This window comes from Myotis myotis, unplaced genomic scaffold, assembly GCF_014108235.1.
Source record: "Myotis myotis isolate mMyoMyo1 unplaced genomic scaffold, mMyoMyo1.p scaffold_m19_p_7, whole genome shotgun sequence".
NCBI lineage: Eukaryota > Metazoa > Chordata > Mammalia > Chiroptera > Vespertilionidae > Myotis > Myotis myotis.
Window position 1 is genome coordinate 62,764,072 of NW_023416379.1, and position 20,494 is coordinate 62,784,565.

General features: G+C 40.3%; 1 protein-coding gene and 1 non-coding gene across 3 annotated transcripts in view; one reads left to right on the forward strand and one right to left on the reverse strand.

The window, feature by feature from the left end:
* The window catches only part of FILIP1 (filamin A interacting protein 1), a 175,780-nt gene that overhangs the window by 56,784 nt on the left and 98,502 nt on the right, over positions 1–20,494 (forward strand). For both annotated transcript variants that reach the window (XM_036317244.1, XM_036317245.1), the window contains exon 2: positions 14,713–14,994. In XM_036317244.1, coding sequence (XP_036173137.1) covers positions 14,719–14,994 — 276 coding nt within the window. In that variant the 5' untranslated portion in view covers positions 14,713–14,718. The remainder of the gene's footprint in view (positions 1–14,712; positions 14,995–20,494) is intronic.
* On the reverse strand, positions 8,045–8,171 carry LOC118660888. The gene has a single exon (XR_004969078.1). It is a non-coding gene; the product is annotated as a small nucleolar RNA SNORA27 (small nucleolar RNA).

The following is a 20,494-nucleotide window of genomic DNA, read 5'->3' on the forward strand; positions in this document are numbered from 1 at the left end:
AATCAATTTAATTCCTCCCCATATGACCCAGGTACTTCTTGAACTGCTGCTTCCACTTTGGACCTGAAACAAGTGACTTGTGCAAGAGCCCTTTAAGAACAGCATCAGTGCCTAGTCTGTGTAGCTCTGTGGTTGAGCATCGACCTATTAACAGTTTGATTCTTGGTCAGGGCACAGGCCCGAGTTGCAGGCTCGATCCTTAGTAGGGTTGTGCAGAAGGCAGCCAAACAATGATTCTCTCTCATCATTGATATTTCTCTCTCTCTCTCACTCTCCTTTTCTCTCTGAAATTAATAAAAACATACTTAAAAGATTTTTTTAAAGAACAGTATCATCTCCCAAAGCCTTTTATCTCTCTTGGACATAATCCTTGATGTTTTACTAAATAAGATATTATAGGGACTCCTCTTCTGGGCATTGGTGCCCTGGGCGGAGAAGTCTGGTGTGGGGCTTGGACCCCCTTGCTGCTCAGGAGAATTGCTGCGGTTCAGATATTCCTCCTACTTGTGAGTCACCACATTGGGTGTGAATCCTAACCAGAGTCGCACCTGTCCCCCAGCCTGTCTCCATGTGGCTTCTCCTTTATATCCTTAGTTGTAGGGATTCTGTTCAGCTACTCTTCAGGTGGCTCTCGCAGCAGTTGTTCTATATATTTTGTTGTAATTTTGATGTGTTTGTGAGAGGACATGTGTTCAGTGTCTACCCACTCCATCATCTTGATCCTGCCTCCTCTTGGACTATGACATACTTGAGGGAAGAACATATTGTATTATTATTACTATTATTATTATTATTATTATTATTTTGTGATTGCTTGCACTAGTATGGTTCTTGTGTGCTTGTTATTTGGAATAGCGGTGCACAAAATCAGTTTGTGGAATGAAATAAAACCCACAGTTTTCAAGTTCAGAAAGCCAGGGGGCTAATAGTAACAGATGAGTGTGGTTTCTACACTGATCTATTGCAGAACCTCCTCTCCACCTTCCTCAGGTTAATTTAGGAAGTGGTCCCCAGTGCGTATCTATTAGGTCCTCCAAATGCTGCCTTGCCCCTGACCTGGCTTCAAGATCTCTTGATGCCTCTGCCACCTCTGCTGGTTCCATCATTGACCAGGCAGAGTTCCACAAATGCTCCCCCTCCTACTGCACGGCCAGTTCTGAAAGCAAAGCCCCCGCTTCTTAGCCTTTCCAGGTGCCTCTTTGTTTCCATTTATGCCTTTATTGCAGGCCCCTTCCAGCTTCAGCTTTGGCTGCATGTCCATCCATGGAGGCATCTTCAACATCATATTCTCTGCTTTGCACAATATTCCCTCTTCCCTTGCAATGTGACATTGTCCTTGGATCAAGTTTGTGACAGACTGCAGCTTCTTTCTTTTGGACAATTCCTTTCCAGGAGTTTCTTTGACCACCCAGCACTTAGAGTTTGCTTCTCGTCTCTACTCCCTCCCCCATGCGTTCCTGCCTGCCATCCAGTCTTGTCCAGACAGGACCCAAACTCAGATGGTTTCCAAAGACAGGTGGGTAATAACCAGGTGAAGCTGCTGGAGTGTTTGCATATTCAACCCATAGCGGGAGTCAGTACTAAATATTCTCTCCTTTTTCATTCTTGATACACAAAACTTTTGTTGTAGCTTTTGTTTCTCTCCTTAGGCACGGAGAAGAATTTCTAGAGGAAAAAACATAGTGCAAATGTAGTAATAAATAAATGGCAATTGACTCTTGGATCTCAATGTTCATAGGTCATGGAGAGTGGTGAAGGATGAGTGGTGAACTAGGGAGTACATGCTCCATTTAAATGGGCCAGCCATGACTCAACTCAAGCTAAATGTCGTTACATAGGAAGATAGGCTCAATAGTGACAGATCTTCTGATTTTTTTCAATAAAATCTGAAAAATCTAGATTATTTTGTAAAAACTTCTGATAAAATATGTCTGCTAAACACACACACACACACACACACACACACACACACACACACCCCATATCTGCAAAGAGGTTTTGACCTATAGGGCATTATTTTGTAACCTACAAGTTTATCCCCTCAAACAGGGCGCCTGCTGGAGTGTGAGTAATAAGTAGGCCTGTAGTCAGTCATGCAAACAGTTACAATTAATATAATCTTTTTCAGCTGAGCCTAGTATTTCTAGGTTAAGTGATGAGAAAAACAGAGCGTTTCTAGTTGAATTTGTAGACATGCGGAGGCTTCTCTCTAATTTGGATCTTCGTCCTACCTTCCTCTACTGCTGGTTCTCAGTGTGGGGGCCTAGGACCGACAGCATTAGCATCGCCTGGGAACTTGTTAGAAATGCAGACTCTTAGGCGCCACCCCAGACCCATGGAATCAGAAACTCTGGGGGTGGGGCCCGACAACCTGTGTGCCTGTAGCCCTCCAGGTGATTCTGGTGTACTCTGAAGTTCGAGGAGCTCTAGGACTTCAGAGGAGCTTCTCCACCTGCAATATGCTCCTGGAGCCCGGCAGGCAGGTAGAACCCCAGTCTTCCTGCTCCCCTACCCTCAGCACCAGGTTTTAGGAGCCAAGACACATCTGCTCTATACACCCTGGGTTCAGCTCGGCTCTCCAAAAAAGGAATATTGGACTGAGACACAAAATAGGAAGTTGGCACTTCGTAGTGGAGAAAAGGGGATTTGGGAATTCAGCATGTTGAGAGGGAAGCGGAGAAAAAAATAGGTTCCCAGATTTCTTACTCTCCCCCTCCTCTGGCTTCTTGTACATAGAAGAACTGCCTAGCGGTACGAGTTAAAGAAATCTTGTCCTCGTCCTACCGACCTTCAACCCAACCTCTTACAAATGGCTACTTCTGTTTTAATTTCAAGCACTAGAGTTAGTAAAGGGTTAATTTCATTCACTAGGGTTAATGCAGACTAAGGAATAGGGAGTTAGGCTGCTATATGATTTAAATTTAGCCAGGTTGATTTCTTAACACCGTCCTGAGATTCTGGAAGAGTGAGAGTTAAATAGGTGGGCGAGGGGTCCTGTTTGGGCTTAGGGCACACTTCAGGCAGGTCTGGGCTGGAAAGGCTTCTTGTGGAGTGCAATGAGATCACTGGGATCTCATTTTTATCATTTTAGTGAAAGGCACAGGTGAGAAACACAGGCGGGGAAACAAGAAAGGCTCCTAAAAGAGAGTACTGAGGGCCAGCGAAAGACAATGGATAGGCTTGTATCTTTTCCTCTTATCAAAACTCCTCATCAGCCCCCTCTCAGAGGTCCTGTGCAATAATTGCACTGTTGGAAAGTCCCTGAACTGGGCTTGCTTCCAGGCCCCAGTATGAGTCTTATTTCTTGCTTTTCTTTTTCAAAGCTAGAGTAGGAACAAGAGTGATTTAAAGGAAAACTGCTTTATATCTATTGGCTGAAAGTCTATTAGTACTTTATGGTTTATAAAACTGCAACCAGTGTTGGTTCACATCCCATAAAACTCAAGGGCATAATCCTAATATTTTATTTCTTTATAATTGAATTAAACTTTGCTCTTTGGTTACCTCTTCTATATCCCTTTCCTATAATCCCCACTTGAGGTAGAGAATTTAACCTGGACATTTCCTGGTAAGTTCAATTTTATCTCGTAATTCTTTTTTAGTTAAATTCAATACATATAGGTCAGTCCTAGAACAAATCAGAATTCCATTTCAATCTCTCCTATCTCTCCTCCCAAGCTATTCACTTCACATACAAATTGTGCTTCATTTGTGGGGAAGGGAGGACAGGTTAGTTCCTGGTAGAACTAATAGAGTGGGAGCACCTCCAGGATCTGACTCAGATTTCCAGCTGTACTGCTGCCAGGACTGGCCACATAATTTAGGGGGGCTGTGCATAAGGGAAATATGGGGCCTCTAGTTACAAAATAATTAAGAATTTCAAGACAGCACCTGGCTGATGTGGTTTAGCAGTTGTGCATTCACCCAGGAACCAAGAGGTCACTAGTTTGATTCCCAGTCAGGGCACATGCCTGGGTTGCAGGTTTGATCTCCAGTAGTGGGTGTGCAGGAGACAGCCGATCGGTAATGTTTCACTCTCATCGATGTTTCTATCTCTCTATCCCTTTCCCTTCCTCTCTCTCTAAAATTCAATAAAGAAAAAAAAAAAAGAATTTCAAGACAGCAACAGCAGAGCATTAAACCGCGTGTGGGGCCCTGTGCAACTGCGCAGGTCATATACCTCTGAAACCAGTCCTACCTGTGTTCTCTGTTGTCATCTCCCAGCCTGGCTCCCAGCGAAAGTTATGGCCACGGCCCTTTCTGGGGATGTTTCCTGTCTCTCCTGCTCTCTTGGAACCGTACCACAACTCTCACAGGTGCTGCGTGTTTCCTGAAGTGAAGCTGTGCCTTCGGTTTCTCCCCAGCTTTCATGGTCTGCGTTGAAACCCTCTGCTTTGGTGACTCTTCTACTAGCATGTTGCTGCCTTTCCTAGACCTTCCACCTTGCTGGGCACTTGGCCATTTCTGTATGTCCTCCATATACTTGCTGAACATCAGTCTCCATCGCCCCCTTTGTACAGACACCTGCTGCTAAGTGTGTTGTTTATCTGCATTTCCTATGGCGTGACTAATGCCAGTGGAAATCCTACTCTGAAACTTTAGCCTGTCAGGTTCTTCCAGCTTAGATTCCTCAGACTTTGTGATGGAACCCTTTATATTTATATCCTACCTCAATTTATCTGGAAGAGAAGAATAAGATAGGTGGGCAGATAGCATAGCTACTACATTATCTGCCCCCCCCCCCCATTTTCAGCCACTGGGTGTGAGGGGGTGGGAGTGACAGGAGCCATTTCCACTTCTCCCACTTTAAATGCACCCATCAATCATACTTGCCACACAGTCTAAATCAGGGTTGGCAAACTAAGGGCCAGGGATCAAATCCATCCACACCCATTTGTGTATTGTCTATGGCTGCGTTCGTGTTACAACAGCATAGTTGAATAGGTGCAACAGAGACCACATGAGTTGCAAAGTCCAAAATATTAAATATTTACGTATCCCTTTACAGAAAAAGTTTGCTGACCCCTGTGCTAGACATCACAGTTGAAAACAAAGTGTCTTTGTCTCTGATGGTACCTATATTGGGTGTTGAGTGGTGTTTTATGACCCCACAGTTAATCTGCCACTGATTAATGCTCCCTGCATTACTACTGCTAGGAAATAGTTTTACGTACATGTAGAGAGTAGAACAGGCATTATGATTCCACATACACATAGTGGGCAGAATAGGTATTATTATTCTCATTTTACAGAAGAAAAAACTATGGGCCGGAGAGGTTAAGTAACTTGTCCTAGCTTACAGAAGAAGTGACTGTGGGGCTAGAGGTGGGGGCACAGCTCTCTTATTCCTTGGAGTTAATAGCCAACAGTTCCAGGAGGATGCAGTGTGTTAGGAAAACAAATGCTAAGGATTTTGATGTATGAGGTCATGGGTCCCCTTAAGGTCCACTGTGGGGTTGGGTGGTATGACTAGAGGGTGGAAAAGAGAGGTGGCTATGGATCATTAGGTTAGAAAAAATTATTCCAAAAGATGGTGACTCATTTTCTTACATGCTTCCTGCCCACACACTGAGTCTGAAACTTGTGCATTGTGGTAGCATGACATGTTAGATAAATTAAATTCCTAATGTACCTTAATTAGCTAATCTCAAAGTTCTCTTTACAGTTCTTGCCAGCTTTTGCATGCAGAACAACCAAGGTTATGAAGATCGGTTGGATGACAGAATTCACAGCCCTTCACACAGCATCTTTAAAAATCAGATAAACATTTTTGATGACCTTGTGGCTTCCGATGCTCACCTAGAATGTGTTTCAATAGGAATAATTTTTCCTTTACTCCTTGCTTGGTTATAAAGTAGCTTGGCTCTGTTTTTAATTTAGGCTTCCCATACTCTGATCTAATCCAAGGGATGCTTGGGGACTGTTAGAAAAGACACGAGTCAGGAGGAGTTCAAAATAGACACAACCCATGACCCCATACATTACAAGTGGCTTTAAATTGTTCTTTTATGTTAAGAAATGGTCCAGAGTAGACTCTAGAGACCATTTAAAGGACGAGGCATTTAAAGGACACCTGAATACAATTGGCATATGTGCAGGCAATTAGAATGCATGAAGTCATCGTCAGCACACAGCTATGTGCAGTATTTCATTTTCTCTCCTGTCAGCATGAAGCAGTGATATCAGCCAAACCACTGCACGTCTTTTTCCTCGAGGAGATTAATCCGTCTTGTTAACATTGACCAGCAATTGTGATTCGCCTCACATTTCTTGAAAATGCAATCGAATTATTTGAGAGTATTTGCAACATAAAGACAAACATTTTTTTTCCTAACAGGAAATTTTGTGCAGTTGGTTCACTGGAATAAAATCAGCTTCTGCACAAAGTAGAATTTTTCTCAATTTGCCTAAAAATCAGTCCAATTTATATCCAGTCGAGTAGCAGTTGTTATGTGCCTGAAGTCTTAGTGACTTTGCCAATTCTGAAAATGTCAAAAGTCAGAACTGCAATAGCAAAGTTCCTCTTCAGCTCCTTGACAACCTCAAGCTCTGAGAAGTAGAAAGGCAAGGTGAGGGGAGCATGGGGAAGAGATGTGGTCTTAGAAGAATAAGGTTCTTCTGAGGTTGTGGGATACACAAGTAGAAGCTAGAGGAAAGAATCTACTGGTGGATACTATGCTCTGTGCCTAAATGTATTTCAGCCCCATGAAACGGTGCCTGTGAATTCTTTGGTATCGCAGTAACTCTGATATGGTGGTAAAAGCTTCACCCAGATTTCTCCATGCACGTGGGAAACCCAAACATTCTAGTTCAGGCTTTCCAGGTAATGGCCATATTGTTTTGGACCAATAAATAAATCTCTCTAAGCCTCACTTGCCTTATCTTTTATAAGAAGAATAATTCTAGTACCTGCTTTACGGATTGTTATGAGGATTTCATGAAATAGTACTCTAGATATGTGTACTTAACCCAGTGCCCAGAGCATAATAAGCTCTGCAGTGAATGTCAGCAGCTATTATTGTGAATAAAAGTGATATTTAAGAATAATTGATCAAATATATACTGCTGAGATAAAGTCTAAGGTTTTTGTCTTCTGGCTACATAGAGGTCTCTTGTTAGTGGGAGGAAATGACTGATTCTTATGTAATTCTGGTGTTGGGCCTTTTTAGAAGTGATGAAGTATAAGAAGGAAATCTAGTCCTGGAAAACCAGAAATCTGGTGATTTTCCAGAGATGCTCTCTTTGTTAGATGTAAAAAACAAATATTTAGAACTCAGATTAAATGATGACATTCTTTAGAGGCCACAGGTACTATTAAAATGTCTGAAAAAATTATAGTGCTCAAACAGAAAGAATATAGGTAAAATTTATTAGAAAACTTAAATTTGAGGGCCTTACTCTTTTTATGTAATCAATGACCATTGATTATATACTATGTCTAGTGGATAGTGACATCAGAATTATAAAAAATAAAGTATTATAAATAAAACAATATTTAAAATGTATTTGAGGTTAAATGATGAATCACTGATGTTGAAAGTGTCAGAAAAAGTTATTTTGTCATTACTTTACATAATAGTATATTTCTAGATGGTTAAGTGCCTTTCTCTTTATTACAATTGACAATAGCCTTATTTCTGCGATGGAAAATAAAAACCCCCACCACGTTATAGATGCTAAAAATGAATATAAAAAGGTAAACTAATACCCCCTTTTATTAAAATGTTGGTAAAAAAGGTCACTCTATTTTACATTCAAAGTTTTAAAACCCTCAAATGGTATGCTCATTTAGACCCAGGTCTCTAACTTTAAAAGATTTTTTTTATTTCTTGGTAGTTTCCTGATCTGTTATCTTGTTTTTTCTTTGTTGTGTTATTTTTTGTTTTTCTAGAAATCTTTTCTAGGTCTGCTGTTATCTTTCTTGAAGGATATTAAAGTGAATTTCATCAGGTATTTCATCATGGATTTAGACTAGGGTAGAATAACATTTTTCTAACTTGCCACAGTTATAATATTTTCCTAGAACTCTCTTTTTTTCTCTTCAATTTGTTGCCTCTGACAGGATACTAGTCAAACACCCAGTTTGCTTGGGTTTTAAAAGGATATTGCCTTTGCCCCATTTGAATGACTAGTAAAGACATAAGTCCAATGGGCAAAGTGAAAAGGGGTACCTTGAACTTTTGATCACAACATCACTGCAGTGACTTCAAGAAAATCCCCTTTCTTGAGAGATGAATTCTAACTTTCATAAAATTACTTAGAAGAATTTTCAGTTAGTCTGAAAAGATCTGTCCTAGTAGAATGAAATATTAGGTTATTTTGAGGGTTTTATGACTATTAGATAATGAGAATTGGAAAAAAAAATGTCAACATGGCTTGTTGCATAAGTAGGATGAAGAATATTTTTTAAAATTACAAAGGATATTTAAGGGCAAACCTAGTAACACTTATGATCAGTCTTTGCTATTAGAATGAGTAATAATCTTGTGAGAAGTGCTTGAACATTTCATGAGTTGGGATAGTTATAACTAGAGTAATCCAAATAAATAAGATACTCAGGGGGAACAATCTGACATTGATGGAGAATGAACTAGCTGATTTGATTGGTCTTTAGCATCTTAAAATTCACATAGAACTAGAACAGATGTTCCCCGTTGCCGTTAGTGTTGGGTGCTTTGGGTATTGCCATTTATGTTTAAAAGAAAGAATTAGGACAGTTCCTTGCTCATGTTCTGAAAGCCTCACTTGCAGCAGGCCTTTTGCCAGGTCACACTGTCAAAAGTAGGCTTTTCTGTGATTGTGTGCTTCCCCTTTTATCATGTACCATAATTTTTCCTTATAATTCTATAAAGTAATTTAAAAATAGAAATTATATAAATAAAATTATTGCAACATTACACCCTGTGTACTAGGTAGATTCTTGAAAAAGTATATAGATAAATAAAAGCAGGAACAGACAGAGGTTGGATACTTGAGAATCATAAGAAAGCTGCCAAAACCTAATTCATGCAGAAAAGAAGTTTTTGTTGGTAGGAATGGGAGTGTTGTGACCTACATTGAATTATAACATGAAAAGACAAATCTAAAAGGAGGTGAGAGCAGGAGTGAAAGTGCTGGGGAAAATCAAGGTCACAATTTGCAGGAGCTAATGAAGATGGGAACTAGAGTGGGTGTTTAATAGCTATAGACTTTATCCTTTAAAAAAAAAAAATATATATATATATATTGATTTCAGAGAGGAAAGGATAGGGAGAAAGAGATAGAAACATCAGTGATGAGAGAGAATTCATTGATCAGCTGCTTCCTGTACACCCCCCACCGGGAATGAGCCCACAACCTGGGGATGTGCCCTGACTGGGAATGGAACTATGACTTCCTGGTTCATAAGTCCACACTCGACCACTGAGCAATGCTGGCTCCGCATTTATCCTTTTCTTTTTACTTGTTCAAATGCTCTAGAAATACTTGTTATTTCATTATAAATGACCCAATGTCTTCATAAACAGTTTCTGATTCCTAGGATATCATTCATCTGACAGTATGGTCTAGTTATTGCCCAATTTCTGGGGGTTGGGGAGTGGAGAATGGAAGAGAGATGATCACAGATTAAAGAGGAAGGTTTGGAATAACATTTGATCTTTCTTTTCTTCACACCCTAGTCAGCAAATTCCATGCAAAGTATTGTGGACTAATTACTATGAAAGGAAAAGTGTATTTTGTGAATTATGTTAGGACTAGAGGCCTGGTGCATGAAATTCTTGATGGGGATGGGAGGGAGGCCCTCAGCACAGCCTGCACCCTCTTCAATCTGGCCTAAACCAGCAGTCAGACATCCCTCTCACAATCCTGGACTGCTGGCTCCTAATTGCTCACCTGCCTGCTGGCCTGATCGCCCCTCACTGCCTCTGCATGCTGGCCTGATCGCCCCAACTGTCCCCCCTGCTAGCCTGGTCACCCCTATCTGCCCCCCGCTGCCGGCTAGGTCACCCCCCTGCCAGCCTAGTCGCTCCTAACTGCCCCCCCTGTCAGCCTGGTCACCCCTTACTGCCCCCCCTGTTGGCCTGGTTGCCTCCAACTGCCTCCTTCTGCTGGCCTGGTCACTCCTAACTGCCCTCCCTACCGGCCTGGTCGCCTCTTACTGCCCCCCCCCCCGCCCCCGCCAGCCTGGTCACTCCACGCAGCCTGCTTGTTCAGGCATTTGGTCGTCTCTCACTAACCCCCCTGCCCGCATGGTCATAGGCAGCCATCTTGTGAGGGTTAATTTGCATATTACCTCTTTATTATATAGGATAATTTGCTTATTAAGAGAAGAATCTGTGCCCCAAATTACATTGGTTAAAAACACACACATTACAAATCTGATGTGATTCTTCGGTTTATTTAAACCTTTCTCATGAGGAGAACTTCCTTTGAAGAACTTTCTTAGTCTGCACTAAGATGAAGCAAAGGCATTCTCGGCTTCCTTCAGGAAGTTTATTACCGTGCGTGTCCAAAACTTGCAGGCATGCGGTCAGAGTGCCAGATGCCTCTTCTGTTACCTGTCCGCCGCTCCCCTCAGCACAATGGACAGGAGTTGGCCAACTCTGATGGAATGCTCACTGTTGTTCCACTCTGGGGCTTTTTGCACAGTAGCCTGTGATGGTCCCTCTTCAGGCTTCGCATCTTGTTTTTATAAGCTGTACCCTTAATAATTGACCAGGTTCCTTCTCAAGTAGATTTAAGATCTGTATTTTTATTGATTTCAGGGAGGAAGGGAGAGGGAGAGAGATAGAAACGTCCATTATGAGAGAGTATCACTGATTGGCTGCCTCTTGCACGCCCCACACCGGGGACTGAGCCTGCAACCCAAGCATGTGCCCTGACTGGAATCTAACTGTGACCTTCTGGTTCATAGGTCGACGCTCAACCACTGAGCCAAACATGGGCCAGGTAGTAATAGGGTAATGATTCTAGAAAAAGTATTTTTACTTAGCAAACTAATTTCAATTGCTGTGTGAATTTTGCATGGAGGAAGACATGGATTTCTCCGACTCTGTAGTGTGAAGTGAAAAAACAATGCCTTAGTAAGCATTTGTAGATTTATCTGGATCATCTAATTTACAGGGTATTCCTCCGCTCCAATTTGTATGTGTTTAACCAGTTGACTACCACGTATCCAAAACGGAAACCATCCCCACACGCCATGATATTTTGAATTTAATTTTAAAAATCAGCTAGCAATGAATATTATAAAAATAAATATAGTACTCACAATTTGGGTGTTCTTGAATATTTTCAGCTAAAAATTCTCACAAAAAATGATTTTAAAGTTGGTCAGGGCTGCCACTAATGGGAAACATTTTTTTTTTATAGATACCCATTGCCATGTGGGGAAGGTCTGCCGGTTGTGTCTACAGACGCTTATGGCGGACAGTGGGTTAAGAACTTAGGGGAAAACCCTACAGTGAGTAGGTATTTGGAATCAGACCTGGGTTCAGATCCTAGTTCTTCTATTCAGTAGGAGTAGCTGTGTAATCCAGAAAAATATATTGAGTTTCTTTAAACCTTAGTGGTCTCATCTTTAAAATCTCACATCATAGGGTTGATATGAGTATTAAATTAGATATTGTATGTAAAATGCTTAACATACTATGTAGCACTTCAGAAATAATAAGTGAGAGCTATTATAATAAGGAAGAGTATGAATGACTCTAGATGTGATACATGGAAGTTCTCTATTGTTTGGACATTTTCTGCTCACAAAATAGAAAAAGGTGGCTTAATGTGGACATTATTAAAGATAGACTTGGTTACACTATTGAGAAACTATGTTTTTCTACCTCACATGTTGTCTTATTCCTTCCTAAAACATTACTTGACTAGTTTGTTATCTCAGTTTGCATTCCTGAGATAGAACAGGTGTTGATTGCTGACTTTGTTGTGGAGATAAAGATAGTAAACCCCATTTGGCTTATCAAAAAGGACTAACATCCATATGCAGATGTCAGAGGAAAGAAATGAATGTGAAATTTCAGTGTCACAGAGGAAAAATATTTGCTAAGACATTAAGATCATGGATCTAGCACATGAGATTTTCCATCAGCCAGAGTAAATTAAGGTGGAAAAAAATAGGGAACTTAAGATTTTGACCTGATATAATATAATTAGATAATTCTAAAATGTGTTTTTTCTGTAATGGATCAATTCTGTAATTAGTTAATTCAATAATTAATGTTCATCAATGAATTAATATAATCCTATAAAAACTATTAATGCTATAATAAAATTTATTTTAAAATACTAATATCAGACTAAAATTTTTAGAAAGAACTAAATATAGAGTTGGTATACGAAAATACCATTTTCTGCATGTTTGCAAATACAATTAATTAAGAGAATGCATGTCACATACAAATAGTTATGCATTTATTCTATTTTAGGAATAGTCTAGTGTTGTAGATACTATAATAGAAGCATAAAATCCAGGGAAATAAGACATAAACACATGCTACAGTCAAATACAAATGTCATGTATGATTAAAGCTAAGTATAATTAAGTTTAATACATCACCCCTCACTTCCTATGCTTTGAGAACCATCTTCTGGAATTTCTGTTAACCCATGATCTAAGTTGAAGTTGTCAAATCAATATTTGATGTACCATTCCAAAGAGCCTTAAGATCTTATAGAGAAAGTTATTTCAGATAAAAGGAATTCACATGTGGTATGGAGTCATAGGGAGTCACAATTCAGTTTGGGAAGCCCATGTGTCTTAGCTGTGATGTGTAACAGGTCAAGAGTTAAATTTGAAACTTTCTATTCATCATCTCTTTTTTCTTTGGCTCGGGGCTGAAAGCAGCCCACTCTGCCCACAAACAAGCTGTGATGAAATACAGCAGGTCTGCTCTGAAGTGCTCTGGCTCCCATTACAAAGAAACCTCTCTTCTTTGTTCATCATCGAAGCACAAAAGATGCTCTAAAATTCCAAGGACAAATCACTGAATTAACCGGAAAACAGGGTGCAGGGTTAAGGACCACCCCACCTCTTGTGTTTATGTTGTTCATAGTTAGAGTGCTGTAGAGAATTCACACACACACACACACACACACACACACACACACACACACACACACAGAGTAGGAGTTCACTTCAAAAAAGAAGCATGAATGTAGATTTCAAGATTTGTTGGAAGAATTGAATATTCGCTATCTGAAAGGAAACATCACACTGTATTTATTTTTCTATTATAAACCTAGTGTTTTGAAAAGCTTTCCTTAGTTTCTTAAATATGATTGGGTTCATAAAGGAAATTTACTCTATAGTTAACTGGGATGAGTCATGAAAATCTTGCTGCTTAGTTGTTCTGAGGAAGGGCTATTCATCCTGTGAGTTCTAAATAAGCCCATGCACTAACCTACTATATTTAAGGGTTTAGGCAAAATTTGTAGTGCAGCCCCCAGGATATTAGAGCTCTCTTCACAGCACTTTGAATCCTAGCTTTTGAGTTCAGTATATTTACAACATACCTGTTGGTTAAGTTCTTTTGCTCAGAGACTGACATATCTGTAAAACATTCATCATGGAATGACTCAAAGGTGCTTCCCACAGGACAAGTTAGCTGCTGCTTTTGTTTTTGTCCCCCCCCCCCCCCGGTATTTTGCTATAAAATATACTGTTTAAAATTTTGATTTTATAGTTGATCTGTTTTCTCACAATTCTTTGTGCTTTTATTCACATTCCTGTAAATGACTGACATTAAGAAAACAAAAGCAACAACCTGATTTTGAAAAAAAAGAGGCCATGGAAAAATAGAATTCCATATCACTAAAAATTACACCACCCTCTTCCCTTTGCTTTTCCTGTTCCCTCTCTCTTTGTCAAGCCCCTCTCCAACCTTTGTGGATTTCTCTGCACATTTGGTTCCTGGCAGGGTTTGAGGTTTGAATTTTCTGATGGAGTGGGAATCACTTTTAAAAAAATAAAAAGTTTTATTTTACACTTTAGATCCACAGAATTGTCGCAAAGATAATACTGGGGGTTTCCCAAATACCCCACACCCAGTTTCCTCTATAATCAGCATCTTACATTAGTCTGATACATTCACCATAATTAGTAAACCAATATTGATACATTATAATTGACTCAAGTCCATACTTCAGAGTTCCTTGATTTTCCCCTAATGTCACTTTTCTGTTGCAGGATCCCACCCTGGATGCCATATTACATTTCGTTGTCATGTGTCCTTAGGCTGCTCTTGGCTGTGACAATTTTTCAGATTTTCCTTGCTTTTTATTACCTTGATAGTTTCAAGGTTATTGGTCATGAATTTTATAGAGTGTCTCTCATTTGGGATCTGTCTGATCTTTTTCTCATCATTAAACTTGGGTAACGTTTTGAGGGAGGAAGACCACAAAGGCAAAGTGCCTTGCTTATCACTTCCTATCAAAGATACATACTATAAACATGACTGATTACTATTGATGTTGACCTTGATCATTTGGTTTGAGATATTTGTCATGTTAGAATCACATTTTCACTTTTTCTTGAAGACCATTAAGGCGTTTTTCTGAAGATTTTAATAATACATTAATTAAAGCTATAAGGAAACTAACTGGAACCGATCTTTTTTTTATTTTTTTTATTGGTGATGTAAAGCTGCAACAAGTCTTTAAGTAGTTAGAACAAATATAATTTCAGTGGTGGTAAAAACATCTTATCTTTCTTTGTGTTAGGTGGGAATGAGATCCCGAAACCAGGGTGGTGAAAGTTCATCCAACGGGCATATCTCCTGCCCCAAATCCTCCATCATAAGCAACGTTGACGATAAAAGTCTCTCAGAAGATGCAAAAAAGAAGAACAAATCAAATAGAAAGGAAGGTGATGTCATGGCCTCAGGAACTGTCAAACGACACCTAAAACCATCTGGAGAAAGTGATAAAAAGAATAAGAAATCCTTGGAGTTATCCAAAGAAGATCTCATCCAGCTACTCAGTATAATGGAAGGAGAGTTGCAGGTAGAATCAAATTTTCTAAACTATTCTGTTTCTAGTTTCTAAGCTATAAAATAAGAGATTATGAATCTGTCTGTCTCACTGAATTACTAACTTCATGGGGGAAAGGGCTATGTTTTTCTTATTCATTTTAAAATCCCTATTGTCTGGCATCGGTTTGCACTGAATATATATTTGTTGAATGAAAAAATAAATGAATAGCTGATTTTAAGCTTCTCAAGAAGCAGAAAATTTCTTCATGATATGATTTTGGTAATAATTTAACACAGGCCCTATACTTAGTAGTAGGTAATCTAACTTAATTAGGTAGCTTATTTAATTTAGCCTTTGACTATGGTTGAAAATCAGAAAATTCATGATTATTAGAAGACCAAGATCAAGTGCCACTTTTGATTTTTTTCCAGAAGGTAGAGTAAAAGAGAGATCAAGAGACAGAGGAAAGAAAGAGGAAGAAAGGGAGGGAAAGAGAAAGAAGGCTTTGTTTAAACCAGCCTTACACTTTTCTTATTTTTGTAAGTTTCAGCTTAATGTCATAGGATTTGAGATGCACACAAATAAGCAGAACATTGCATTGTGAAGACCTATTACTTTCACAAAGTATTTTCAAGTCTATTATCTCATTCAATATCAATACAAATGTGGGTACCATTATCTATTTATATATATATAAAAGGCTAATATGCTAAGTGTCCGTCCGACTGGTAGCTATGATACGCACTGACCACCAGGGGGCAGATGCTCAACGCAGGAACTGCCAAGCTGCAGTGACTTGGCAGCGGCGGTTCTCAGGTGACACACCCTGAAACCAGAGAGAAGGGAGCCCAATTCCTCATGGGGCCATGAAATTCCACCTTCGGCTGGGGCACTGTCGGCCCCGAATTTGGTTTACTGCACACTTGTGTTTGCATTACACACCCTGTATGACAGCAACTTTGCAGAGTGCCCTGTCGCACTCTGGGACCCCTTGGGGGATGTCGGGGAGCTGGTTTCGGCCTGATCCCTGAAGGCCAGGCCGAGAGACCCCAGCTGCTGGAGGGACCCCGCTCACTCCGCAGACGCCCTTCGAGCCTCAGGCCACCCTAGGTGCGGCCGACCAGGGAGGGACCATGGGAGGTTGGCTCCAGGGCGTGTCTGATCCTTCTCGTCCAATCCCGCCCTGCCGGCCACCTTCTCATTAATTTCCTTTCAATGTGCACGAATCTGTGCACCAGGTCACTAGTAGTTTATAATGAGGAAACTGAGGTCCAGAAGGGTTAGGGGTTTGTCTAGATCTCATCTTAGGCCTCCTCCTTCTTGGTCCAGTGCTCTTTCCACAGTCTGTTCTCACTAACCTTCTGGAGCTACCTGAGCCATGTCCCCCATTCAGGGTCTGTTCTTAAGGACCCAGAGGAAGTTGGGATTTTTCTGAGTACCTGAGCTCTAGACAGTTATATTTCTGGAAGTGGGGAAACCATAACTTCTTTTTCTGGTCTATGTTGGGTCAGGGTGGGGTGGAGGAGAAGATGACTTAAGAGTGAAGATGCCGTTTTCCTTTTTGTTTTCGTTAGGTTTCTAGGGCAATGATTTTCAACTGGTGTGCTGGAAGAATTTTTTAAAACATGTGATACCTGACTATTTAGTCAGGGTCATTGACCTCTGTTCCTTTAAGATTGTCAAGTGAGAAAATGACAACAGCCAATACAAACAATAGCTGTCCAGTGTAAATGAATCAAAATTATAACTATTTTTTGTCAGATTGATAAAATATATATTTTTTTGGCATGCAGCAGAATTTAAGTAATTACTTTATGTGTGCCTTGAGATGAAAAAGGTTGGATACTAGGGGAATACTAATGATTGTGTGAGATAAACCTTTGTTTGGAACTGTTAGCATCAGAGGTATTATTTTCAACCTACCCTAATCTGTTTCTGTTCTCATCTGTGTGTGCACATAGATAAGGAAACCCCTGGGGTGAAGAGAAATAGAAAACATTACAAAACTCAAATTAAAACAAGCAAACAAACCTGATTGAGCTTACCATTTACCTTTGGATAAAAATCACATTTGCATTTCACAAGGAAAGATGAAATTTTCCAGAGCACCACCATTACTAACAATAGCTTTACCACTCTCAGAAATGTGGTTAATGTTTTGTCTATTAACATTTATTGTGTAAGGAGGCAGGATATATTAGTTCAAGTTTTTAAGCTGCCCCCAGCAGACATTATTGACCTGAGTGGAAGGTACAATGGTTGCCTTTGAAAACATCACTAAACAATGTCACTTCTCTCCAGGCAGGGTGGCCTGTGTGGAGCCTGTGGCTCTTCCAGACTCTTATTTCTGCAGAAGGCTGTTATATCATGGTGGATTCTGAAAGGCATTTAAGGTTCATGTGGCTTTCATGTTTGTCATGTTGCCAGATATGAATCAATAGCTTGGGCTTTCAAATACAGGGTGAGGCACACATAGGTTTACAGTTGTTTGCATGGGAAAGAATACAATAATAAGTAATAATAGAATAAACTCTGTGCTTCATGTACTCACAACTGTAAACTTACTTTTGCCCCACCCCTGGACATATCCAAGACATCAAAGAAATTAGCAAGAAATACATTCTGCTCTCCATTAATTTTTATGAATACAGGATACCTTAGCTTATACAATAGATGTATTTCTGAGCATTAATAAGTAAGTAAAAAGTGTAAGGTACTTGTGGGGGAGGTAGTGAACAAAAAGAGACATGAAAAACCTGATATTTTAAGGAATTCCATGGTGCATTCATTTGCAAAGTAAATAATTCATCCTCCACATATTTTTATGAGCTCACATACATATGTAAGTATGTGTACTTGTAAATGCAGATTGTGCAATATTAGACTTGTTAAAAATGAGGATGTTCCTATATTTAGAGCTGACGATATGTGTTTGGGTAGCCGACACCTGTACTTTATTAGCATTATCACATGGGGGAGGGGGGTTGCAGCTAAGAGTGGGAGGCAGTTGGCATTAGCAATCATGAGTAGGCTGGTAAAAATGTGGCAGCTATGTGCCAGGTTTGCCAGACCAAAGATAAGAAAACAAATCTATATAAAGATTTTGTATTGAGAGGAGAGGCAGGGATATGCCTGTGGGACAAGTTACCCCAGCTCAGGCCTATATGCCATTTGGCTAGACATGTCTGAGCATTAGTGTGTTGCCTCCTAGACCTTCACAGTCCACCTATTACTCTTCCTTTATAGAGTGGCCATACATGACTCATACCCTTACTCTGGAGGTGGTATTCCAAGGTTCTATATAATTTTGGGACTGACAGGCATTTTTAGATATCTTATTTACCCCTTTTATACTATCTGTGTGAAACTGGCGCTCAGTGTATGTGCGTTGCCCGGGTTGCTCAGCACTTTCGTTACATTTGCTCTAGACCAGTGATGGCGAACCTTTTGAGCTCGGCGTGTCAGCATTTTGAAAAACCCTAACTTAACTCTGGTGCCGTGTCACATATAGAAATTTTTTGATATTTGCAACCATAGTAAAACAAAGACATATTTTTGATATTTATTTTATATACAGTGGGGCCTTGACTTATGAGTTTAATTCGTTCCGTGACGTAGCTTGTAACTCAAATTACTTGTATGTCAAATCATAAAGTGAACGAGTGAGACACGTGATGCTGGGCTGATGTTGTGGCGTTCACTGTGATGTTCGCTGCGCCAACTAGCAGTGGGGTATCTGAAGCTGGCTCATAACCCGAATTTTAGCTCGCAACTCAAAGCAAAAAATCGGCCGAGAGACGGCTTGTATCTCGAAAAACTCGTTAGTCGGGACACTCATAAGTCAAGGCCCCACTGTATTTAAATGCCATTTAACAAAGAAAAATCAACCAAAAAAATGAGTTCGCGTGTCACCTCTGACACGTGTGTCATAGGTTCGCCATCACTGCTCTAGACCTAAATTCTCTGTCTTATCTCCCCAATAGGATAAGCCCTCTTCTCTGTGTGTCACCCTACTTCTCTGTCTCTCAGTCCAATGCCCCTCCCACTGTATCATTTACACTCTAGAGATGTTCAAGGGTGGGTTCCTTTATACTTATTCTTTACCTTTAGAATTTCTTTCAAGCAGTCTAATGTGAACTTTGAGGCCAAAGCCATTCTTGAAAAGATAAAATGTTTTAGGTAAGAGAAATAGAGTTAAGAGAAATGTTTCACATCATGGATGTGGAATATAATCTAAGTCATGAAGTTTGGTTGTGATCTGGGAGTGAGAAAAATGGGAAGATCGCAGTGCCATATGGCCATGGGCTGGGTACTATACCAATTGGGGGGCTTCATATTCACTAGTCTATGCGGGTTGTGCCCTGAAGATGTGCAACAGCTTAGCCTTGGGGGACTGGAACTGCTAAACAAAAGAAGTAGGGTGTCCCAGCCAGGGTGACTCAGTGGTTGAGCGTTGGCCCATGAACCAGGAGGTCACAGTTCAATTTCCAATCAGGGCACATACCCCGGTTGTGGGCTTGATCCCCAGTGGGGTCAAGCTATATGGCACTGCTATCTTCCCATTTTTCTCACTCCCAGATCACAACCAAACTTCATGGCTTAGATTATATTCCACCTCCATGATGTGAAACGCTTCTCTTAACTCTATTTCTCTTACCTAAAAAGATTTTATCTTTTCACAGAATGGCTTTGGCCTCAAAGTTCACATTAAACTGCTTGAAAGAAATTCTAAAGTGGGGTCCCTTGTTTTCAAGTCACACCTTAGTAGATGGTGCAGGAGGCAGCTGCTTCATGAATCTCTCTCATCTCTCTCTCATTCTATCTCTCTGTCCCTCTCCCTTCCCATCTCTAAAATCAATAAAAACATTAAAAAAAAAAAGACACACAGAGACGAGGGCTTATAATATTGGGGAGATAAGATTAATACCAGGCCGTGGCTGGTGTTGCTCAGAGGTTAGAATAATATCAGATCTACCTGTAGGAGATGTACCCTGCAGTGGCTTGGGGAAAAGGAGGCGATGGAGGCCCACACAGGCTTTTTATGCTAATTCTCTTTCTCAGACTCCTTCATTCTCTCCAACTCTGTATCCAAGGTTCTGGACATTAGAGATAGTTCTGCAGATTTTCTGGTTCTAGTGGTCGGCCACCTGGGGAATCTTTTATTCCATCTATGGGAATTTGTTGAACCAACATTATAAACAGCATGACCTTCATTGTTAGCATTGGCACCTTGCAAAAATTTGCAAATTTGCTGTCCAGATATCCAGGGAACTCTTGAAGTGCACCTTTAACGGCCATAAATTATAAACGGAGTTGTCCTTCCCAGGAACCTTTGCATTTTAAAGTATCATGTCCTGAACTGGTGATGTCGTGACCTTTGTAGACAAAAGCTTGTTGTTTCAGCACAGTGACTGGCTGACGTTGCCTGCATAGAAATAGCAGAATGGTTTTGTGTCATTGACTGCTTCTAATAACAAGTGCTTTTCAATAAATTGGAACATATTTATTCTCTGGGTGAAAAACTGGTCAC